The sequence below is a fragment of the Ischnura elegans genome, chromosome 5, assembly GCF_921293095.1.
Source record: "Ischnura elegans chromosome 5, ioIscEleg1.1, whole genome shotgun sequence".
Taxonomy (NCBI): Eukaryota; Metazoa; Arthropoda; class Insecta; order Odonata; family Coenagrionidae; genus Ischnura; species Ischnura elegans.
In genome coordinates, this window is record NC_060250.1 from 47,700,194 (window position 1) to 47,725,869 (window position 25,676).

At 36.6% G+C, this 25,676-nt stretch overlaps 2 protein-coding genes across 5 annotated transcripts in view; one reads left to right on the forward strand and one right to left on the reverse strand.

The window, feature by feature from the left end:
• Positions 1-25,676, reverse strand: part of LOC124158827 (intraflagellar transport protein 56) — a 31,090-nt gene that overhangs the window by 1,731 nt on the left and 3,683 nt on the right. The window contains exons 1-10 of one of the 4 annotated variants that reach the window (XM_046534175.1): positions 19,871-19,945; positions 18,887-19,018; positions 14,622-14,813; positions 11,817-12,025; positions 11,023-11,215; positions 6,869-7,024; positions 5,157-5,267; positions 2,952-3,149; positions 2,592-2,700; positions 1,512-1,752 (exon numbers count right to left, since the gene is read on the reverse strand). In XM_046534175.1, the coding sequence (XP_046390131.1) occupies positions 1,512-1,752; positions 2,592-2,700; positions 2,952-3,149; positions 5,157-5,267; positions 6,869-7,024; positions 11,023-11,215; positions 11,817-12,025; positions 14,622-14,813; positions 18,887-19,018 (1,541 nt within the window). In that variant the 5' untranslated portion in view covers positions 19,871-19,945. The other 3 variants (XM_046534174.1, XM_046534176.1, XM_046534177.1) reach the window with 3 other exon arrangements.
• LOC124158829 lies at positions 19,971-22,964 on the forward strand. The gene is made up of 2 exons (XM_046534180.1): positions 19,971-20,540; positions 20,634-22,964. Exons 1-2 carry the CDS (start codon positions 20,363-20,365, stop codon positions 21,275-21,277), a joined length of 822 nt encoding a protein of 273 aa, XP_046390136.1. The 5' UTR covers positions 19,971-20,362; the 3' UTR covers positions 21,278-22,964.

Genomic DNA, 25,676 nt, shown 5'->3' on the forward strand with positions numbered 1-25,676 from the left:
CAGCACTTGACAGCAGGAGTGGGGGTAAAGCGAGCTACCTTTTGAAAATAAGAAGTTGGATGAAGCCGAGTATCAGATGGGCGTGCCGCTGAAATGGCGTTTGGTAGATAAGAATGTATACATCAGTCAGAAATCCATTGTAGCAGTGTACATGCCGAGACGGCATGCAATCATTTTTTCGCGAGGTGGTGAGTCCCCTTAGAATAGTTGAAAGAGATGTTATTTAAATCAACTATATGCCCAAATTGTTTCCATAAAATTAAAATATTCCATTAACCAGCTAAATTCCTGTTTGAATCCTTCAAAGGAAATCACAATTACTTGCCAAAATCTTGGGTTTCCTGCTGCATAGGCAACCTAGTCAAATATTCCTGCATTCATCGTTTAGTATTCGAGGTATTCGAAGATTCGAGCAATTATTTAATATTCGAATTCGATATTCGAGTTCGAGAGATCTGCTATTCGTCCCATCTCTAAATGAAACATTGGTCAATTTCAGTAGATACTCCCACTCAGTGGTATATCTATGGGGGGGGGGGGGGCTGAGGGGGGTGTAGCCCCCCCTTGGGTATCCAATTTACACTAGATAGAATGGTGATTTTTTTTCCGACCCCCTCCAAAGCTGGAATTTTAACCTCACTTAGCCCCCCCTTGTCCCTATCCTGTATCCGCTAATGCTCCCCCTCACTAAGAGCGAGCACAGTACAATGACAGAAGCAAAAATCAAAGGATATTACCCACACTAGAAGGGGCATAGAAATATGCCAATATTCCAAGCAACAGACCAAGGAAATGGACAGAACACAAGGAATGAAGTGAACTCTATAGTGGTAGAGAGGAATAGGTATGGACTGTAATAAAAGTGAAGTATGTACTGGACATCAGGAATGACAAAAAAGAAGGAAGAGTGGACAATGAAAACATGAATCGTGTGAATGACAACACTGGTGACGTCAAGAATTGGTGTTGTTCATTTGTTACAAGTTAGGCAGTGGTTTTGATAATTTGTTTCCAAATAATATTTCATGTCTAACTGAGTGCTTGCAGAAACCCATCTGACCCAAATTAACTTCCAAAAACTTTGAAACTATAAATACCAATACCAACAACCATGATGTATGTATGTTTGGATATTCAAATGAGAATAAGGAAAAGAAAGTTATAATTTGAAAGGTACATCTTGAGAACACAGAAAAAGAAGTAGAAAGAATTAATTATATTTTTGTTCATTAGAACTGGAAACAATGTGATAAAGGATTTTCAAATCAAATTAATTCTTTTGAAATATATTTAAAATTATTTATACTTTATTTTAATAACTTTTTAAGTTTTGAAAATAATTTATTTTTCATTTATTGAATGTTAGTGCATAAAGTAAAAGAATAAATTTGTTTCCAAATAAAATGTCTATTTCAAGGAGAAAATTGTTGTAATAAAAATTAGTTATCCACAGTAAGTGGCTACGAACTTCTGAATCACGAGTGCTATATTTCTACAGTATGTATACATACTTGGGCTCTTCGCACGCTATGACTTTCTGAAACATTCCGATGCAGGCACCACGTTTCCCTTCCCAATACTCTGGGTTAGGATCAAATCTTTCCAGCATATCAAAAGCTTTAGCTGCATGATAAAAATGGCCCATCTTGTAGCAATCATTTGCAATCAGCTGCAGCAAATTGAAAGATTCAGGGGATGCCTCCATTTTCAGGTATAGCTCCCATGCATCTTGTGGTTTTTTATTCATGATGTCTGTCATGTGTTAGAGAGAAAAAAAATCACCTGCCATTTATAAATGAAAATTTGAAGGTGAGCAAGGGTAAGCAAATTGTTTATCCCCATACATACATTTCTGTTTGGTTTATATCCATTAGGAAAAAGAGAGCTGGGCAACTTTAGATGACCTCTTTACACATCAGCTCATCCCAGATCTAACATGCATTACATTGGTCACAGAGTGAGGAAATATAGCTCAAACATCATTAATGATAAAATGTCTCTGACTCAGGGCTGGGGATGATTAAAGGGCTGCAGTGCTAAGGGGCAATCAACAAATTTTAATCTTGGTAACATGCAAATCATTAATTTATTTCAAACAATGAAAAAATGATTGCATGAAATAATACTGGCAAAATGCAAACATTTCAAATTACTAAAATTTAACGGATAAATCCATGCCCATGATTTATTTCACATCAGATTCAGCTCTCACCCCTTTAACAATAACAGGATTGGTTGTGTAATTTTGGTTTGTGCAATTTTTTTTCTATGATTTATTTATTACATATTTAAAATCCACTACTCATACTTCATGGCCTTCTATAATTTTAGGTTTTCTCTATTGTGATGTTTTGAAAATGTTATTATATTACATCACACTAAAAGCTTCAGGTATGCTCAATTTGGCTCAGGCCAAAATTTCCATTTTCAGATGAAATGCAGGTAATGTATTATGTACTGACACTCCTCGGTGGAGAGAACAGTAAATTATAGACAATATTATAGCTAAGTGTGTAGCTTAATGAGGGTAATTTTACCAGAGAAAGAGCATGAAAGTGAACTAATTTAATATTCTAAGAAGTTATACTTACAGCATCTGCCTAAAAGGCTGATAAATGTGTAATCACATCTTAATTTTTCACTTTGTACTAGTTGAAATGCTTCTTCTGCTTCTTTAAAACTCCCAATTGCTGCTTTAGCCTGTTAAATTCATTGCCACCAATTTTCATTGATTAGAGAATGACAATAGGCATAATGTCCTGTCCTATACTTAATAATAGCACTACATATCTAAACATAATTCATTGATGAAATTGTATTTTACTGACATAGTACACTTTATGAACTTAATTTCAAAGGGAAAAATGGAATTCAATGGTAGCAACTTTTAAGGTTCTTAGGTCAAAAAAACAACATGTTAATGATAGATATGTACTATGGAACTTAGTTACCTGTCCGTAGTTGAAATTAAATACATCATCACCATGATGATGACTACGTATTGCGTTGAGATAGCGATTAACTTCATCAAACTGATGCAGTAAAAAGAAAAATGAAGCCATGCACTCTCTTCCTTGAACTGTATCCCTTTCACTTTCACTGTTTCCAACTGCTAAGTAGTACTGCTGAGCAATTTCTGTATCCTCACGCTGCAATGATAAAAATGGTGACAATATTAATGTAATAATTCAAGACTAATCTTTACATGGTATGCCAATGTATTTCCAAGGCAAGATATTCTTTTCTTACATATTTTGTTTCTGCTCATTTATTGTAACCTAAAGTATGGACGATCAATTTGATGCTGAAATCAAGTCTTGATAATTTACTGATCAAATAAAGGATTCCAAGTAAAACATATGAAAATAACAATGCAGGAGGGTTATATTTAGACAAATATTATGAGTACTATCAGTGATGTGAAAAAAAAATTAGTACATGACACACACAATGGAAAGAGTTGCACATTTACAAATTTTCAGGCCGATCTAGACCAGAGGAAATCTATCCCTCTTTCTTCTCTATGTGAACCCTTGGTGAACCATAGCCCCCTCCTTAATTTGCCTCCAGTTTTCTTTACCCTAGCTCCTCCATCTCTAAATATTCGTTAGCTGCATATTTGCAGTAATTTAATTAATCTACAAGTGTCTTGGTCTGCCTTTCTCTTTTTGGGTCTTAGAACTTTTCTCTCGTCATTCATTTGGGTCTTCTGTTTATGGCTGAGCCTCTACCCTCTGTACTTTCATGTACCTGTAAATGTCTTGGCCTTCAAATAATTGATCAAGCCTCCAGTTTAACTTATTCTTTTCCAATTATTTTCTTTTACAGGTCCATATAATATTTATTTACATTTTCCACTCCAATACTCTGAAGGCCCTTGCATCTGACCTTTTCTAAATATGTACATCTACCGTGTTTCTCTGAATATAGTCCCCCCCCCCTAATTTTGAGGCTTGAGTTTCAGGAAAAACTTTTAAAAAATGGGTTTGAATATTTTCCCCCCTTTACTTTTACCATGGGCAATTTTGGAAAAAAAAGGAGGGACTATATTCAGACAAATACAGTAAATGGAATACTTCTAGTTTTATGATGTAAGTCATTGTGTTTTTTTAATAAAACGCATAGGTGCCACATTCATGCAAGGGAAACTAAAGTTGCTATTTCTTTAGAAACAGATACTGGTCTATGGTGTGAGTGATCCTTTGATAATTCAATAGATTTTAATGCTGGTAATTCGTGTCTCAGATGCAGGGAAACAGGGGAAAATGTAGGAATTAAGATGACTTCAATGCAGTTGAAATAAAAAAATAAAGCAGCAGTTGATGGAAGGCAGATAAGTATAGAGAAAAGAGAACAGGAGAGAGAAGGTAGGGTAAAAGGAAAAGAGTGGAGAAACATGTTGAGGACACGTAATAGGGACAACGCATGAATGAATGAGTCTCTCACATAAGAGAAATACTGGAGTCACTCAAAGGTAAAAATCACCACACACTGCATTCCCAACCTAGGCTGACTGATTTCTCGGTGGGGTTTCTTCATTCTCATTAACATAAGCTTTCTCATCTTGCAATCTTGTTAGTGAGTGAGACATAACTTGCACAACAGCAGCATTCTCCATGTGTTCTAGGTGTGTGTGTATTCATGTAGCCTTGTTGGGCTACTTTGTCACTAAAGAGGATTGAAGTAAATTATTCTTTAGCCATTAGTGAGGGATGTTTTTATCAGTAAACTCTCTCCTCACCACCCAGATTGGAAACAGATTGTTGATTTAGGTCTTACTTAATTTTTTATGGAGGAAATTTTTACAGTAGAGGAGGATATTTAAATAGTGGGGTGCTTACTTGACATCCTTTATCATAAATAACTTTTAAACTACGTATTGAATATTACTTAATACAGTTCGTCATATTAGTTATGCACAAATTCCCTTTGAAAAGTAAATGTCTTAGTGAAAGATATTTAGAAAATTTTTCGGAGCTATTTTCTGCCAAAAAGACTGTGCTTGATCATTACAGATGTCGAGGTAGCATCTATTATCAAATGCTGCAACTTTTCTTCCAAAGCCCTTTTTTCCCTTAAGTTGAAGCAAACAGTGAATGGCTTATTGTGGATCACTGAAACTAACTTATGCACCTAAAAACATAATGACAACTTACCGATCCATTTTTCTGTCCTATAATAGTATGGATGATACCCTTAAGAATATATTCAGAATGCTGTGTGGCTTTGATGTCTTTCATGAGATTATAAGCTTCCGAGATGTCATCCTTGAAAGAGAAGTTTGTACATTAGTTGAAATGTGAATTATGTACAGCAATCAACAGAGTGCATATTATCTAATCAAACTAAGCTGTACTCAATCAGCCAATAAAATATTTATTCTATACCACACATGATAATATGTACAAATAATTGTAAATGATTGACTGCATCACATATGTGAAATCGCAGGATGTGAAATGCTTTAATACATTCAATGTAAACCGCAATGATTGATTTAGTTCAGTGATTTGCTTTCAGTGAGTTTGAGTTTAATCCATTTGGAAAATAAAGCTGCATTGAAATCTATTGTTGCCATTAGCGATGATGGACTGCCCTTGCTTCTTGGAACTCTTTCTTGAATTTTCTAGATGCCATTAAAAAATTTGATTCAATTGACCAACTAGATTCAACCAAATTTAACATAGTATCAATTCGCGTAAATTAACCCTTCCAAGACGGTGGAGTTTTTGTCCCTAGCATAACTGCTGTACTGAGCCCCAAGAGACTCTTCTTTCTCGAGGTACAGAGAATTTTTGGAGGATATTTGTTAAGAAGGGTCTTGCAGATAATCACATGCTTTCAGCTCCAACCTTTTTCAACCCCTCCCAGCAAGGACTCCGCATTTTCTCGGACTCCGAGCATAGTTGTGCTCCCTCCTTTCCGGGTTTACGATGCCTGTGGCATTGGTTCACAGTCAACTTATGGATTGCTTATATGTATTTGACACATGGATAATTGTTGCTTGCACGTTGATTGCAGACTTTAAATTGAATTCCTCATTTTTTTCTGAGCATTTTCAAATTTTAAACAAATTTCTTAGGTCAATGTTAACGCATTTAATGCAGCAACAATTTCCATTTTGATGTTTATACATAACTGGAGATATAAGTTAATATTTATCGTAGAATTTCGTTTAAAAATTGTAAACGCTGCTCAAAAGATAAAGAATTCAATTCTTAGTTTAAATTTCTTGAGAAAATTTTGCGAATTTTGCAATTTTGCGAAAAATGTCTCAACTTAATTTGACCATTATCACTAATTTAAATATGCGAAAGAAAAAAGGTCTGCAGTCATTAATAAAGAACTTCACGTGTATTTCTTATGGAAATGACTCAGAGCCCGTTCCAGGGCCTCATGGGCCCTGGAGAAGAATGAAAAATAGTTTACAACATATTTTCAGTCCTACTGAAGATACTCATCAAATTGCATAGGAATTGGTCCCACTGTTTCGGAGGAGTTTGGAAACAAAAAACCGTGACACGAGAATTTTATACATTAGATACATGTTAAACTGAAAAACCATGTGGATAAATTTAACAGCTACAGCATTATAAAAAAAAGCCAAAAAATATGGTTTCTTACATTTTTTGCAAATGTTGCAAAGTTGAATCACAAAATTTTGTGATCAAACCATTTCAGCCACACAAAAAACCTGAAGGAGGAAGAAATCTAAATACCCAAAATCCAGGCAAAAATACTCTTTGACTGGACAATTATTTCAAGCCAAATGGACTTTGGCTCAACAGACTTTTGCATGAACTACATTATATATACATACAGTGAAACATGAAAATAAAGTAACCTGTTTCAATTTGAAATTGCTTACCTGCAGAATATGGTAGATGACTAAGTTAAGGCGAGCCTCTGGAACAATGCCTACCAGGGGAGACAAAATCTGTAGAGCACCTTCACCTCTTTGAAATACAACCTTGTTGTGATCAATAAGATCTTTGTAGCAAATAACTGATGCAGATGTCTGCTCCTGAAATATAATACAGAGTTAGCTATGAGCAATCAGTTCAGTGGGATTTTGGTACACTGTTCGGTGGGATGTCATAATATTCCAAGATAAAACTTTCAACTATGTATGTACATATATGTTTTGAACCTTATAATGTTTACAGTAATTTTTTTAAATAGCTCACTTCTTTTCAATTTAAGGATAGTATCTTTAATGCTTTTTTAAGCTAATTCTACAAACTTATGAAATTACTATTGCTGGTATGTTAGAATAACTGGATGTCATTATTACGATTCATTAATATGTACTTCAATTCATTTGTCTCTCTACTTTTTTGTGTCTTTCAATGATTAATAAGAAATGTTCGGTAGTATTCAAATTGTTATTCTGAATCTTTTCTAATCACATTCTCAGTGTGATAAGCATGAGCTCGATTTAAAAATAAAATTAGCACACAATCATTCCTAAAATTTGTTGGTGAAGATTTTTCCCGTGTTTGGCGTTGGCGTCCAGTAGTCTTCTCTTGTCATGAATCCTTTCCCGGACTAAAGCTTTGCTAGCACCTGTGGCTGTCCACAAAACTCTCACCCTCCGATTGGGAGTTTATTGACCGAATCACAATGGCCACGGCAGAATCACTCCTGACGCAAGAAACGGAGAGATTGAATAAGAAATTTGATCATCTACAAGCACGTCGGCCAAAGGCAACAGCAATCGACCAAAAACGAGTGGTAGTGAACCTAACTGACACTGAAATTGATGACTCCACCAGAGCGGTTCTCTCCAAAGGATTGAACTCGAAGGAATGAAGTCTCCACGTTCCTCAAAAAAGCCAAACCGCCCAAGGCTAATCTTAAGCCAAGTGAACTCTCTGCCCTTCGGAGACTCACAAGGAACAAAGACATCACCATTTTGCCGGCAGACAAGGGAAACGCGACCGTCATTATGAAAACGGAAGACTATCGCAGGAAAATGTTAGACCTTCTGGACGATGCGGCGTACCGGATTTTGCCACGGGACCCCACTGAATCAATAACGAAACGGACTATTGAACTCATCAAGAAATCAAACATCCCCGAGGAGATTTCACGGAACTTGCGGCCACCGGCACCAGCTCCACCACGGATGTATGGTCTTCCGAAGATCCATAAGAATGGTATCCCGCTACGACCGATCGTTAGCGCCATTGGCTTGCCAACCTGTAATCTTGCCAGACATCTAACAGGCCTTCTAGCGCCCCACGTCGGAAACTGTGGACATCACGTGAAAAATTCCGCTGACTTCGTCAAAATCCTAGAGGGCATCTACCATAATCCATCGGACATCATGATCAGCCTGGACGTGGTGTCATTATTCACCAGAGTGCCACTCCGTGAAACTCTGTCTCTCCTAGAAAAGAAATTCGAAGCCAACACAGTGAAGCTCTTTCACCACGCGCTTACTTCGACTTACTTCACCTTCGACAACTGTTACTATGAACAGAAGGACGGCGTGGCCATGGGATCCCCACTTTCTCCGGTAATTGCCAATTTCTTCATGGAAGATTTTGAGGAGCATGCGCTCAACTCGGCTCCCCTCCGGCCAAAATACTTTTATCGCTACGTGGACGATACCTTTGTCATCTGGCCACATGGGGTTGACACCCTGAAGCCTTTTTTGGACCACATGAACAGCCGACATCCGAGCATCCAATTCACCATGGAATCGGAGAAAGAAGGAAGATTGCCATTCCTTGACATATTGGTGCAAAGGAAAGAAGATGGGAGTCTGAGCCATAAGGTTTATAGAAAGTCGACTCACACTGACTTATACTTAAACGCAAGAAGTCACCACCATCCAGCACAACGATCAGCGGTTCTTTCATCTTTATTACATAGAGCCAAAGTCATTTCCAATCAACAAAGCCTTCCTGCAGAACTCGGACATCTGAAGAAGAAAAGGGCCTTTGAAGGAAAAAGGAAGACACATGAAGAAGAGCGGAAACCGGTGGCCAACGCATACCTGCCGTACGTCTCTACGGTATCCGGCAAGATTTCGCGCATTCTTCATAAACACAACATACGGACAGTGCATCTGCCTCACAAAAAACTAAGACAAGTCTTAGTCCGTGCCAAAGACCCTGCAGGACTGAAATTGCCTGGTGTCTACAGCATACCATGCGAGTGTGGTGAGGAGTATATCGGTGAAACGGGAAGAACGATCGAGACCCGAATCAAAGAGCATAAGCGTCATCTCCGGCTGTGCCAACCATCGAAATCGGTGGTTGCGGAGCACGCCATCAATCTCGACCACGCGATTCGCTGGGAAAACACCAAAATGCTCTGCCACTCCAGAGGCTACTGGGATCGCCTCACCAAGGAGGCAATTGAAATACGACTCTCCAAGAAAAACTTCAACAGAGACGAAGGTTTCAACTTAAGTAAGGCATGGAACCCGATTTTGAAAGTGGCGGGAAAAGCGCACTCTTTCTCCGCCAATCAGAACGATCTAACATAACGACCGAGGATATATAAACCTGGCACTTTCCTACTGGCATCATCGGCCCTGATGACGATAGAAATGGATTCTATCGAAACGTCAGCAGCGATGGAGATGGAGCTCACCTGGATGGAAACCCGAGAAGAATTCACCGCCACTCAAATTGTTGATTTGTGGATTAAAAAAAAACAACTAAGTATGAACTTGGCTTTAAATCTTTTGAAATAAATGGACCCAATATCCTTTAATTCCGAATAACTAATTCAGATAAATGCATCTACGACATAAATGTACAAAAAAAATATCATCAAGATATAGAAAAGCAGGTTTGGCAATGCGGGTTGCATACCACCGAAGTCATCATATGACGTGGGTGACATCCATGAATGTCAAAATAAAAAATATTTATTTTTTATCAAAAATGGGTATAATAAGAATAAAATTATCGTATTAAGCCTAAATTATGCAGAAATAACTCTGTTTTACAAAAAAAAAACTTTCCGCTACCAGCAAAGTTATCACATCTCGTGGTGCTGCATTGAAAGGGTTAATTCATGGTTTTCTATTTTTTAAGTGGAGTACATTGGCCTTAATAAATGTGTCTTTCATATTGTTGTTTAACTTCTCTCTATGCAGTTTGATTTTTGTAAAAAGTGTAGGGAAATCTGTTGAGCGGATAGTCCAGTTCCTTGGGAATCTTTCTTGCTTGAGTTTAAAGCTTTGGCCAGGTGTTTCTGTCAGAGAATGACAATCACAAATCCAGTCTATCCTAGTGCAGCAGAATTTACTTTCTATTCAACACATAGAACCATTTGCTAGCATACTCGTCGACGATAGTGAATATGTTAACAATATTTGGCATTCCAGTTGGAAATAAATGCTTTCTCCCCAATACAACTTTCGCTTAAAACCCGTGACTTAACTTCTAGCATGCCAAAAGATAACGAAATTGACCTGAAACAGCCAATTTATTGATGAATTGGCCTGGGAAATATATCATTTTCATCTAATTTATGGTATTTGGTAACCTACCTTCTGCAACTGCTGATAAATTGATGGATGATGAATTTAAGCCCAGAATACTTTCACAAAAAAATTAATCGTGATTTTGTTTATGGTAACCTCTTGCATTGGCTGCATAAATGCTGCAGTTCTTGCCCACATTAGTGACCTATTGGCAAAATGGACTGAAATTTTATGTAAACTGGTTATCATAGGGTACTAGTTGTAAAGTGAGAAATAAGAAATGGATAACCATCTTACTTAGTGCTATCTGGGTGGGAAAGTCTCCAGCAGAAGAGACTAAACTATTGGTGCATATTTTTGAACTGAGAAGCAATTATAATGCAAGAATAAGAGAAAAATAATTATGTTCACCATTAGATTCAATAGTATGGTAAGACAAGCTCCCAACGAAAGATGTAATATTGTGCAAGGTATGTGTAATTTAAATACCTTACGTAGCCATGAATTCAGCTGAAATTAGATTCTGAGATGAAAAAATGTGATATCCACTCCTATTAAATTAATATATAACTCACTTTTAAAATTTTTAGTTCAGTTTCAGCAGCCTTCATGTCATCCAGATGGTAGTAAATGCAAGCTTTTAGATTGTTGGCAGTCACAGAATCTGGATAGTGCTGCAAATAGTTGTGCAGAGCTTCCTGAGATTTATCCAAATAGCCATTTTTATAGTAGCAGTAGGCTTCATAAACTTTTATTGCCAGGTATTCCCTAAAGTTATTGGAGGAAGAAAGTTATTGGAAGAAGAAGAAATAAATAACAAACACACACACATGTAATATGTACATTTATATAATTATAAGATTTGTCGAATGGACATATTTAAAATAAATTATGGTTAACTATATGCAGTACCGGATCCAGGATAGAGATAAAAGGGGGGTAACAATAGTTACCCCCCTATAGGGGCCTCTCTGGATCCGCCACTGACTGTATGGATTCATGAATACCCATGCAGTTTTCCATAGATTATCCACCCCTTTGCCCTCATTAGCTCACAACTGTGGTACTTGATAGTTCTACCTCCAACCCATCTACTGGTAATTAATGCAGTGCTGCACAAAAGAATATTTCACCACCATGTTCTTTCCTTTTGTTACTAATGAAATACTTCTGGGGCTAAACTTGTATATTTTCAGCTGAGCCCCTGCCCCCTCTGATTATTCATCTCAGATTTTTAGGCGAACTCTACTCCCGTAAATTGGTAACATTTTTTAAATTTCCCTTATACTCTTGACTTAGAGGCAATCATCAACTTTTTGATGCTATTTAATCTTATTTAAAAACACAAAAATATATAATAAAGACAAACCTATGATCCAGTAGAACTGCTTTATAAACATCCAGGGATTCTTGATAGTGGGCTTTTATGAAGTTTAAAGAAGCAAGGCTAAGTCTGTTTTCAATCATTTCTCCTAGTTTCTGTTCCATCTCAAATACTCTTTTATCATCTGCAAATCTATGAGAAAGATGTAGCAGCAGTCTTGATTTTAATCCACCTTCTGGAGCTTTTTCTGCAGCCTTAAAATTCCAAAGTTACATAGGGCATTCAAAGTAGATTTTTAAAAAAATGTAAAAACTATGGAATATCATCATTATGAATAAAATACACACTATCTTACGAATTTAAGAGTCACTTCAAATATTTCTATAAATTGCAGACAAATGAAATTTATTTTTTTAAATTATCATGCATTTTTTCTAAGTTTAAAGCCTCATTTTTATCATGTTTATCTTACAATGACAATCCATGGTTTCATTTCATAGATGAAACTTCAGCCAACACAAATCACTGCAGTTAAACTGAAATTAGGCTGACTGCGGCTATGTGGGTTTATAGGTACTTATCATGGAAATGTTACAGAGGCTTATCCTTTGATCGGTTGCACTTCCTAGAGATGTTGGTCTATGAAGTATTTTTCAATGAGGTTAAGGGCAGAGTCTGAGGGTTTAAGGGAGGCTAATATTATCACCTTGAACGTATTGATAAGCACTTAGGGGTGCCGAGTATTAGTGGGTAGCTGAACCACCCCAGCTAGCACATTTTAAGTCATTAAGATTTGGTGAAAGGAAGAATTTAGGAAGGCGCTTATAAAGTAAGTTTGTTGGCCTTTCCTTATGGGTTTCTTAAGGCCAGGCCGACAGATATCCGGAGTAAAGGAAAATGGAGGCCAAACTTTCACCACTTCCGTAGGTGTTGTTATTATTCCATTGTTTTAAAATATTCATTAAGGAATTTATGTAATATGTAGAATATTTTTTTAAATTTTTGGCTCTTTAAAGTATGAGTAGAAATGACATCATACAGCCATAATTTGAAAATCATTCACATTTATGACATGATGGCGAAACCGTGGTCGTAAGAAAAAAACATAATTTCACACGAATAGCGATGTAAAATATAAAAATGCCGAAAGGAATCTCTAATATACATACATATGGTATTCATCGGATTATCAGACAATAAATTAAAATCATATATGATTTTAGCATTCTAGGATTTATAAATGTAAGTTTGTGAGGACCTAGAATGCTTCAGTTTGTTTCATGCACACAGCAACTAAGTTTTGTTATATAATTGGATTTTAAACTGGTGCCTACACCATTCTTCCTTAATAGATGCAGCAGTGTAATGGTCAGCATACAGAGCTGTGGAGCTTGGGGTCACACGTTCGGTACTCCCTGTTTTTATTTTTTTTCTTTCCGCCACAAGGTTAAAGTATGTGTATTATGCTTTGCATCTTCATCAGCCAGTCGCTTGCAGCTGTTAATTTTTTTATATTAAAGCAAAAATCTGGAATTAGTTTTTAAGCTCTTATAAAGACTCACTGAATTTCACTGGTAGGCTTTTAATTCATTTCGGGCTGAGCAACATTGCATCTGTAGTACGCTGTTCAGCTGTCTTGGCACTCCAACAGAAGCGACTTACGCTATCTGAGGATATTGACGGCATTCCTTACCTATTCTTCCCTAAATCCTTATCCTTGACATATATAAGTCTATATTAGCTTACGATTAGCTGCTTATCAATTTTTTATGTAAGAAAACCATAGGAAACAGATAACTCTCTTACATACTTAGTGCTATCTGGGACATAATGCCTTAATAAGCCCCAGCTTAAAGTATGTTGAATTCCTTGATAACATGCAATAGGTTGGCAGTTGTTTTGAATTTAGATGTGGTAAGAGGAGTAGGAGGATGGAGATCAGACTCAGGAAAATTGAGAGGAATACAAAGACGAGCATAACCTTAGCCATCAGGTGGGAGCTGAATGGGAGGCAGTGATCTCATATGTTGAACCAGACAACTTATGTGCAACTTAATTTTCACGAAACAGGTACATACTACAGTTTTCTTCATGCTCTAACACATCATAGTGATTTTGTGGAGTTGTTGTAGTAACTGATATGGATATGGAGACATCAAATAGGTAGGTATCATTATTATGGTAAAGCAGAGATTTAGGAATGATGTGATGTTATTCGTACCATTAAAAATTACTGTAAAAGGGTAACTGCCTGTATATTAAAGAATAAATAAGCACCAAAATTTTACCCCACTTTTGCAGCTGAGTCACAACATCCCAAATATTTACTCAATAACAGACAATATGATTAACTCCTATTACACTTAGGAAAATTAACTACAGATTGTCACGAAATGAATTGCCACATAATTTGAATTTTCCTAATATACAAATTCAATTTTTGTTTTTGAATAAAGTCAATGTAAGTCAGAAAAATTGTGAGAACATGCTAAAAATAACTATTTAGCTCAGTGCATCTGGTTAAATAGCTTGGACCTTCCCTTAAGTATAAATCAGCGTGAATAGACATAAATATATGATCATGTGTGGTACTTTGAAGCACATATCTTAATTACCTACCTTTGAACTTTCAGATGCCTTCTTCTCTTAATAAGTGTGATAAAATGCTAATTATTAATTTATATTTCTAGCCAGGTAAGAGATCCAATGGCATCATTTGGAAAATCTCAATGGGGAGAGGGGGTATTTACTACATAGGTATTTACTTTACTCTGAGAAAGTAGCAAAACCTTAATTCATCCCTCTGACAGTACCTATTCAAATGTACCTATGTATGTACATTATTCCTACCTCAAGAGCTTCTTTATACATCCCAAGGAAAAAGTAGCAGCATGATAAGTTGATTGCAATTTCCTCAAAGGGATAATTCTGTAAAAGTTTCTCATAGGTAAAAAGAGCTTTTTTATAGTCTCCCAAATGAAAGGCACAATATCCAATCCACATGTCCACATCATCTGTACTTTTCAAGGCATTTCTGCTAAACTGAAATAATGAAAAACAATAAATGTTGTAAATGTAATATACGTGCCCCAGGTGGCAGATTTCAAGGGATGGAAACATTTGAAAAGCTTATTAAAAAATTGTTTTATTTTTCTGACAAAATTACTTAACAATATTTATGAATCCACAAATTATTATACAGTAATATTAATAAAACTTCTAAATAGCAAACAAATGGCATGCAATTTCAACTACTTCCCTCAAAAAAATAGCTTGCAGATGTATTATATTTTAGTGGTAAGGGGGGATCAAGGGAGGCAAACTGATCTTTGCCCCCTTGACGAAACTCCTAGCTGTAGCCCAGCTTAGGCCTACCATATGCGTTCAGTCCTGGACTGAGGGAAGTACTGACAGTGTGTGGCGATTCCTTGAGGTGGATTGTCGGCCGGATGGGAAACCAATGAGGTCTGGCCAAACAGGCTAAGCATTGAGGCTGGGACAGAACATGTATGGTAGCCCTTAGAAACCCTGAAGATTACTCAGAGAAGAGGAAACCAGGAACAAGTAGAGAAAAATATGGGGAAGATAGGGGACATAAAGACTGTAGAGGAAGGGTAGGAGAAGGTGAACACAAAATAAATAAAAGCTGCAGAGAAGTTGATTATATATATATATAGAAAGAGTAGAAGGATAAACATGGACCATGGAGGAAATGATAAAGAAATCGCAGGAGAAAAGAACATGGACATGGTGCAAGGGAAAAGAATTTTAACCAAAATAGATTAAACATGGAAACCAGGAAGGTAAGAGAGGCTTATGGAAAAGACAATTTGAGAGAATGGAAAAGTTTCAGGACAATGGTGAGGTACCTACCCTGTATTCCAAGATATTTTTTGGGAGGCAAAAAGAGAACAAGCCTTGTCAAAATTATGGCTATTGATAAAAAGATACTAACAGAATGAAGGTGTTGAGGATAAGCAGAAGGAATATATCGATGGCTGAGTTCTAACAACACTATGCAAACCACCATGTCATTCGTTACCATAAATAAATTAACAATCGTAGTGAGGAGGTAACAACTGCAGAAAACTAACAGGAGTGGTGCGTTGAGAGAGACAAAAAAAAGACGTGTTTTAAAAGACGGGTAGAAAAAAAGTAGAGGACGCAAAGGTAAAGGAGGCGCCCACAAGAAAGAACCGATAGAAGAAAGGATGCGTGAATAACAATGGTGGCGAGAGTTTGAGAGAGGGATCGTGGAGGAAGATATTCGGCAGTGAGTGGAGCTGTGGAGCACTGAACCATCCGGCAGTGTTTGAGTGAAGTCTAGGAGCAGTGAACCCGATAAGTGGAACTTAAATTGATATTATAAATACACAAGGAAAAGGGGAAGAGTTAAAAGCCCATTGGAATAGAAAAGGATGTTATGCAATCTATTTGTTGTAATGTCGGATTGTAAATTGGGCCCAATAGGGTGGTTTCCTATTATTTTTTTATTGCCTAAATCGAAAGATTATTACTCCTGCAGTACGTATTTCATGCTTTTAGATTTTTAAATGACAATATCTATTTTTCGCGATTAAATGAAAAGTGAAAATTTTCAAGCGCGCGAAAACGCGACGCATAAGTAGGAATGATGGGAAAAAGTCTGTGCGACGCATTTCTGGTTCCCCCTCCCGCCTTGTAAGGTGACCTTGATCGAGGCTCTGAGCGCTGATAGGACGCAGGATGCTAGCGGGTAGCTGAGTACCTTGCTGGCTGGTAGCGCTTGGCTTAAAAAAGGTTTATTAATACCTTATCAAACGAAGAAAACTTTCCGACCTAAGCCAGTTTTAATAGGTGATAATTAAGACATGTTTCCCTGAGCTCTGTGCCTCATGCATGCATTGGTAACCTCAGACGATGTAAAACTCCTATCCTCTCGTGTAGAAACTAGGTCCCTGTGACGTCACCTGGAGTGGAATCGCATGGGTGCCAATCTGGCCTTTTTCAAATGAGGATAAAATTTGACCCTTGCCATTCGTCTAAACCGGTATTTCAAAAACCAAATAATTTGTGTATTATGAATACATTAATGGTGGGTAACGAATCGCAATCAATGCCTTTCGTTTTCTTTGATGAAGGAAACTACCCTATCAGTCTTCCATTATGATGTTTTGAATACAAAAGTGTACAAGTGATTTTGTGCATGTTATTTCATAATTAAGTGTTTTTCTATACCCCAAGGTAACATGAAACAAAAAAATAGAAGGTGAGTTGTGTTACAACATGTATTTCAAAGAAATACAAAGCAACTTTTAAGGAGAGCAAAAAAGCGATTATTTTTTTTCTTGCGAACTTACATTAAAAACTAAAAAAGAAGCATTCATTTGCAAAAAAAAGTTGTTTTTTGCTTGTATTTTATTTTTTTAAATGTTAGTACACTTCGTTTAAGATACCCGTCTCAAACAGGCCGAATTTGAGATCTGTGTTGTTAGAACTTAGCCATCGATATGGAGGACCTGAATGACAGCAGGAAGAGGCCAGCCAGCTCATGCGTAGTGCAGGAAAGTGTGGTGGATGAGGATCAACTAGAACCACAGAATTTAGACATGAAGAAAGAGACAGTCCTCTGGAAAATAAAGGCAAGTAAAGAGGTGGGCATAGAGAATATACCATTTCAGCTTCTTAATAATTTAGGGAATGCTGAGAAGAGGAAGTTTCCTGAACTAATCCGAATGATTTATGAGGAGAGGTCTTTCATGGAGGATTTCATGAAGATGGTCCTAATTCTGCAACTGAAAAGAAAGAAACCTATAGAATGAGGACACTATAATTTATCCCAATTATCATAATTATCCTAATACTGCATGTAGATAAAGTGGTACTGGTAACTAATTGCTAACAGCCATATGAAAAACAGGGCATACAATTAATTATTTGGTTGAAGAATGGTTAGTATTAAAGTAGGTAAAGTCAACCTGAGATGTGATAGTGGTGAAAAGGACCTTATAAGGGGAATTGATAATATAACCAGGACATATATGCTTGCTTTGTGAATTTTGAAAAAGCATTAGATAGACAAAGTAAATGGGTGTGGCGGAGCTCTTAGTTTCGAGCACCACCACGAAGGACAGCCACCTAGTGATTACGGTGCTGTTATCAATCCTTCTAAGTGTGTTTTTGGTGTGTCACAAGTGACATTTTTAGGTTATTGTGTTAGTGTTGATGGCACAGAGCCATTAATAGACAAGGTTAGTGCCATCCAAGAATTTCCTGAGCCGGTGACAATCAAACAGTTATGCCAGTTTTTGGGTATGACAAACTTTTAAAGCACTTGTACACCTTTGAGTTTTTAGCTAGATTTGCCCTAACGAGAGCAGTCTACTAGAAAAGTCTACAATTTAAACATCTCTGAGAGTGCTCTAGCTAGTGCGACTCTCAGCTCTAGTGGTAGAGCTGCTCTCACACTAGAGCAGCAGTGTAAACAGAAAGGTAGAATGCCTCACTAGACTGCTCTTGCTCTATCAAGGTTGCCAGGTGGAGTATTTTCTCTTGCAAGAGGAAATCAATCCTTTCTACAAGAAATGGATAAGAAGTGGGAAAAAACTAACCTCTGATTCAATTCAGCTGTTCGAAAGTTATGCAGAAGAATGATCTGGTGCTTTCCCAGAGTCTCAATTGAATAAAATGCTCTCGAATTGCTCTGACCACGCAAGTTGTCTGATTTCCGTAGACATTTAGACCGGTGACTCGTTTGTCCTCATCAGGAATACTGTGAGTTGCTGATGCAGGTTTGTTGGCAAGTTATTAAAATGGAAGCTGGTTGATTCTATTGATATTAAGAAAGTGTACTATGGATATGGATCCATACTTAAGCCACATTATGGCTGCGGGTCAAAACCATTATGGTGCCATAATGGCAAACCACTTAGGCCACAATTGTTGTGTTGACTGAGCAGTGATGGTAAAATAAAACCAGTGAAATATAATGGTTAAAAAATCTAATAACAAACATTTTATTTACATTGTTACATAAAAGGAAATCTAAACTAGCAAAAAGTTATAATGAAGTAAAGTTATTTCTATCAAATAAAAATACTATTTGTAAACGTAACCTGAGAGAATTTGCATCATACCTCGAGAAGTGTAAGAGCACCCACATAATCCCTTGACTTAAGAAATTCATTCAACTTCGGTAGCTGCTTAGTAACATTTACTGGCTCTTTCTTTGCTGAATGTCCAGCAGCAGGCTTAGCCCTTGACAACATCTGGGAAGCGGAAGTACCTGGGTTATTTTCTTATCAAAAGCAACCCAAAAAGGAAATATTGTATCTTAAATATCATAGGGTGTTAAGGCAAATAACTTAAAGTTACCATTTTGAATTTAATATGCCCCAATGATAGAGTATTTATGTACGTAGACAGAGAGGTCCCTTTACAATACCATCCCCAAATTGTAGCAAGTTATAGAAATCTGCATTTAGCACCATTTACACTGAATCAAAAGTTGATCTTCCACGTAGTATCTAGGATCTCACAGCACGTTGCCAATGAATCCACATTCGAGGCACCGTGTGTGGCCGTGAGCAGCTGTAAGGCACTATGTTTTGTTGCACCGGCGTTTCCATGGTTACGAACAGTCATTTTCTCAACCGCTAATTTCCGCGAAAATTCGTTGATTTATCGTTTGAAACATAACGATTCTATATGGAAAGATTTTTTCGAAGTTTTGTTATGAGAGGTCATAGAAGAAAAAATGGAGATTGAAATACAAAGTGAAATTGAAATGAAGTGAAATTGTCGTATCGATAATAGTTCAGTCTCGGACTTGCATTGTTTGTCAACCATTGTATGTTTCCTATAAAATGGCTGAACCGCACCGCCGCACGATGGATTTATCCCAAGGTTCTTAGAGTAAGTCTAAGAACCTTGGATTTATTCAACCTTCACTGTATTTCCCCATAGACAACCAATGTACTTCGAAATTCAGTCGACTTTTTTAACATTTCCTAACGCTGCCAATCTCTTATCTTTGTTCTTTCTTATTCAAAGGAAATTCCTATAAGTACTACATTTTTACAAGAATTTATTCAGATTAAGTAGCCGCTACATATAATTACATTTAATCACGAACCGTACAACCACTAACGAGAACCCTCAAAAGGGTCCTGCACGTAATTTGTAATTCGAGGTAGATTTCGCTCGAGTACTTCCAGTACTTCATTTGTCTTTAAAATGGTTGGAATCCTTGAAACTGTGAAGGCTGTGAAGTTACAGAATTTTCGTTATTATTCATATTTCTCTCTAAACGCGATTAACCACACTTAACTGAACCAATAGTTACTGTAGGTTCGTACCGTCGGAAACTTCCTGGTTTTTTTTAGCTCTTTTATTTATGTAGTTGGAGCCAGCGGGTGCTATCTTCACTGCACTCGCTGCATTTATCTTGTGTTAAGGACGTGCTGCAATCTGCTGCAATCGTACCATTATCTGGAAAGTAAATTGCTCTCAACCATGATATCAGACCTGTCTGTGGATAGACTAAGTGCGATTCTCCATCGTTTATGCCGATAGAATAATGCCGCCGAAGATTTGAATGTTTGCCAACAGAAATGTATATCAATATAGAGCAGTATAAAGTGAAATTTTTATCGGCATTATGTGGATATTTACTTCCAGCACTGATTCTTCCAGTGCATGTGTATACTCTATCTTACTTTTGGAGTCAGTATTCCAGGAATGTAGAAAAACGATTCTGCTCTTGCTCGTGTTGGGATACGGTTTTCAAAGGTACGAGGAATATTTTTTCTGGGCAATTATGCCAATCCTTGCGTGGATTTTTTTAATTTCATGTAAGAGCTTAAGAGGTTATCTGCTTTCTAGGTCCATACGAAACTGGTGTGGCCACGTACAAGCATATGTACTTCAATGCAACTAGCAATGGTTGTAAAATGTGGATGTTGACAACCTTTGCAATTGTGTCCTTATACGAGAGCATCAAGCGTCTTGTTCGTCTTGCTTTACTGAAACGCCTGCGTTTCAGTATGGCTCTTTTATTTTTAACAACTTTGTTTTCCCATTATTATTCTTGGTGGTCTTTTATCAATTATTGGAATGACGACTTCTACTCTCAGTGGAATCACCAGTTGTTCTTCTCTCTGACTGAATTATTTTCTACCGGTGTTATTTTATACTATGCTAATTCCGACAACTACATATCCACTCGGTTGTTACTCTTAATTTCTGGAGTGGGAGCTTTACATACGTTGATAGCTGGGAGCGACCAATTCATTGCAAATGTTGTTCAGGGACGAGGTCAAGCTCATCAAGTGGTTCGAGATCTTTGTTTGATGACGCCAGATATATTGAATATCTTCGTTCCTATTATGTTATATGCTCATACCTCATGGAAAAAGAGCCGAATCATATCTGGTAGTGTGTGGAATGCTATACCCAAGCATGGTTTTGAAGTGGCAGCTCTGCTGATGCTACTTGTCGTAGGCTTTACAATTAGTATTGTGCTTTAAGTTCATGATTATTTATAAATGAATACTATATTTTTATAGATATTTCTTCACTAAAGCAAGGAATCCTTTATATTTCAAGGATGCCCTTACCATTTAGAATTCTGACAGATCTATCTTACAATCTGTTGTTGCTCACCTATATATTTTGTAGATGTTATTTGATTGAATGAGCACTCACTGCCAGTCTTGTTAGCTATTTCCCCCAAACTGGTTATTGCACAAAAATATTTAAACTGTTGTAGTTTCTGGCAATTTCTCAGTGAAGGAATATAATTTGTAATGTGTTAAAAAAGGAACATTATTAATTATGAAATCAGATCTGCACGCTTCAAATCACAGTCAATTAATATCTTTCAGAACATACCAATGGATAACTAAAAACTTAAGTGCGATGTTGTTGCCAAAATATGTGCCTGAATATGCTATAGTATCAATATGTAGACACCCAGTTATGATTGCTGTCATTCTTAAGAATCTTGATTATTGATACATCTACTTCAAGCACTAATGCACCCTTACGTACTGGTTAGTGATTGATATATGATAATAGTATTGAACATACATAATATAGCCATTTATGGCGAGAGTGGTTTACTAGAATCGATATTTTTATGATTTTTTCAACAGAGGTGGCAAATTAGCTGAAATAGTGTAAATTTTAAAATATTTTTGGAGTATCCATTGTTAGACTGCTCTGGACATTGAATTGTAATTGGAAGGGCAGAGTGCTACGGGAATACTATTGTATGGAATTTAGTTTCCCCCAATGAAATGAATAGTAGATATGGTATCTTTTAAAATTGTTAGTATTAGCTCATAAAGTTCAGTATATGCCAGAAATCTTGAAATTGCATGTTTAACGTAAAAAGTGCTAGCTTCTGGCAACTTTGATCTCATCACAGCAATATATTTTACATCTCAGGCTCCCATCATTGTAGAACCAGTTGGGAAGCTAATAGCTAAAACACCTGCACCTATTTATACAAGGTATTTTTATTAGAGGAAATGTGAGTATAAAATTATGAGGCATTAATGACATTTTAGGAGAATTTAATTAGTTTTTTATTAGCTCTTTGAGCTCAGTATTTTTTAGTATTATTTGAGTAATTTTTATCGCAGACGAGGTCACAATCATGAGTTGGAAGCCTATACTGCTAATTTATTTCACTTTAGAGCCATATCTTGTTGCCCGTGGACGGCATCTGTGTTGCAGTGGTACCTATAGATAATGTAATAGTTATTAGTTTCTGTAATACTTTCTCTTCATGGGTGCTTTATTGATAATTCATATAGTTAACCATCCTATGTTTTTCCATGCATCCTAAGAAAGAAAAGAGTCTAGGAAGAAAATCTAGTAAAATTATTTAATTAAAAAATAATATGATGTGTGAATATCATTAATTTTTGGAGTTAATTAATGTGTAAAATGTCACCTTTGTTGATGGTGCTTACATTGTACATTCCATTTCATGATATCTTATTTTATCCCTGGGGAGTTAGCTCATTAGTTGTACTTAATGGCTGTAAGCACACTCTGTAATCAATGGTGATGTTTAGGCCTTGTACTTTGAGGTATTGCATGGTAATGAAACCTGACAACATGGTAGTGTTATTCTAGACTAAATGAATTTGTTATTTGCTGACAATTATGTTCACCACGAGAGAAAATAAAAGTTTATTTTTTGTATTTGTATTGTTATTTGTACTATGAGGAAGTTAAAGTAATTTTTAGTTGCTACTTTTTTACCCTGATGAGAAATGAATCGTTAGTGTGATTTCAACTTCGGGAAAGGATTTGTGAACTTGAGTGATAGCATTGTCGACTGTAATTCTGCTTTGTGGAAGATGCCTCATACCTAAACATCCTCTAAAGTTGTGTTTAATTCATTCCCCGTAAACTATCAATCACACCTTGAAGTATGTACCTTGTTTTTGTTGGCTAACCACTCTCACTTTTTGTTTTTCTATCGGGAAGTCAAAAGTGGTTAGAGCATATCCTATTGAGCCACAGGTATGTAATTATGTATCTTTTCGTATAACCTCGGCATCTTTCAATATATGAGATCAAGTTACATATCATCAGTTAATCTCATGTTTTATTTCCTGTCCTCCCATACTTACACTGTTTTGGTATATGTCTTGTAAGTCATGCAACTGATAAATAGGTCAAATAAAGCAGATTTTTAGCTGTTCAGAAAGAAATTACTTGCGATTAATTGGGGTATGACAATTACAATAGTTAAAAAAGTGAGTGTTGAAATTATAGTTTAATGATGACTTACCAGCAAAAATTGATGATTCGAGATGCTGTATGATATGTGAACTAGTGGCAACAATAACTTAATTATGGATTCATTTCTTCTTTTATGTGTTTGTTAGGAATATGTGATATGCTCTTGGGAAGAAAAGGGGCATGTATTTTCTTGTGGCTGTGTGAGGGAAATAAAAATGTATGCATCTTCCATGCATTGCGTTTATTTTAAGTCAAAAAATGAGGTATTAAAGTAAGTTCTGAATAAGATAATAGGGTAGTTTCCTTCGTCAAAGAAAACGAAAGGCATTGATTGCGATTCGTTACCCACCATTGCTGTATTCATAATATACAAATTATTTCGTTTTATAAATACCGGTTTAGACGAATGGCAATGGTCCATTTTTATCCTCATTTGAAAAGGGCCAGATTGGCGCCCATGCGATGCCACTCCACGTGACGTCACAGGGACCTAGTTTCTATACGAGAAGATTGGAGTTATACATTGTCTGAGGTTACCATGCATGAGGCGCAGAGCTCAGGGAAACATGTCTTAATAATCACTTATTAAAACTGGCTAAGGTCGGAAAGTTTTCTTCATTTGATGAGGTATAAATAATCCTTATTTAAGCCAAGCGCTACCAGCCAGCAGGGTACTCAGCTACCCGCTAGCAGCCTGTGTCGTATCGGCGCTAAGCCTCGCCTCAAGGTCACCTCACAGGGCGGCAGCGGGAACCAGAAATACGTCACATGGAGAGATTTCCTGGCATTCATACTTATGCGTCGCGTTTTCGCGCACTTGAAAATTTTCACTTTTCATTTAATCGCGAAAAATAGATATCGTCATTTAAAAATCTGAAAGCGTGAAATACGTATTCCAGGAGTAATAATCTTTCGATTTAGGCAATAAAAAAATAATAGGAAACCACCCTATTCTTTGATATCATAAAAGACAACTTTATGTAACCGTGGATTTAAGTAAAGGTGAGATAAAGTAAAATCTTATCCCTGCAGTTATTGCTTTTTCCAGAAGATAGTGGCTATGAATGATAAAATATTGCATCATTTTTTATTGAATATTAGAGCAATTTAATTTGTGTCCATAGACCACAAGTGGGGAAAGTATTGGTTAAAGGCAGTCATTTGTGGAGGCAATAATTTAGTCTTGGATGCGAATCCATTGTCTCTATCTGCTATATAAATTTCTTCGAAATTTTTGGCGTTACTAAACTTCATACCATGATTGTCCTCTCCCTGACATTGATCTGAACTGGTTTTCACTCTGAAAAGTTAATTCTAATTCGATGCAATTCAATTAGAATTTGTTGTATTTGAAAACTTTCACTCCGACCACGAGGGCTAATTGTCATCAGAATAAAAATATGCAACAAATTCCAATTGCATTGCTAACCAATGAGAATGAAAACCAGCTGGAATAATTCTGATCAATGGCAAGTACCTATTCCCCCCATGTTGAATAATTGCTAGCTAAAATTCTGATTCCTCTCATAGTTCAATGTAGCATCTCATTTTTTGTGACTTTGAAAGTATAACATTGTAACCAAAACTTTCATTTTGAGGTGAAAGCACTTATGGAATTCCTATTGGCAACGGGTGGAAATTAAAATATGCTTATCCGAGAAACTAGTTCCTAATTAAGTCCTTAATTTTTTCATACCCTAGCAAATAATGTAATTTTTTTATAATTACCATATTTCTCCAAATATAGTCCCCCCCCTCTCTCATTTTGAGGCTGTAGTTTTAGGAAAAATTTAAAAAATGCGTACGAATATAGTCCTCCCTTTATTTTTACCGTGGGAATTTTTGGAAAAAATGGGGGTAAGATTCAGATAAATACGGTGTACATATAATTGGTGCAGATAGTGAAGAAAATCAAAACTGGGTATGTATATTATACCTTTCCTGTTCGCATCTCTTTCTTATGGCAGGTTTCTAACCAGTTAGTCCTCAAAAGCATTTGTTGGCTTTCTTGTTGATCGTCGGTCGTAAGGCTGCTGGATACAAGGATGAAGCAGACAGGTTCAATGTCAGCCTCCGTTCCCACACTCCGTTAAACGTGTAAATATGTTCATCTGGGGCTTGGCTCCTGTGGCAACTAAGGAGCCAATTATTCGATGACAAAAATTC

Bases quoted from the DNA above. Each gene is read 5' to 3' on its own strand.
- LOC124158829 (XM_046534180.1), top strand. From the start codon at position 20,363: ATGTATATCAATATAGAGCAGTATAAAGTGAAATTTTTATCGGCATTA. The intron at 20,541-20,633 runs GTACGAGGAATA...TCTGCTTTCTAG, and splicing joins TTGGGATACGGTTTTCAAAG to GTCCATACGAAACTGGTGTG.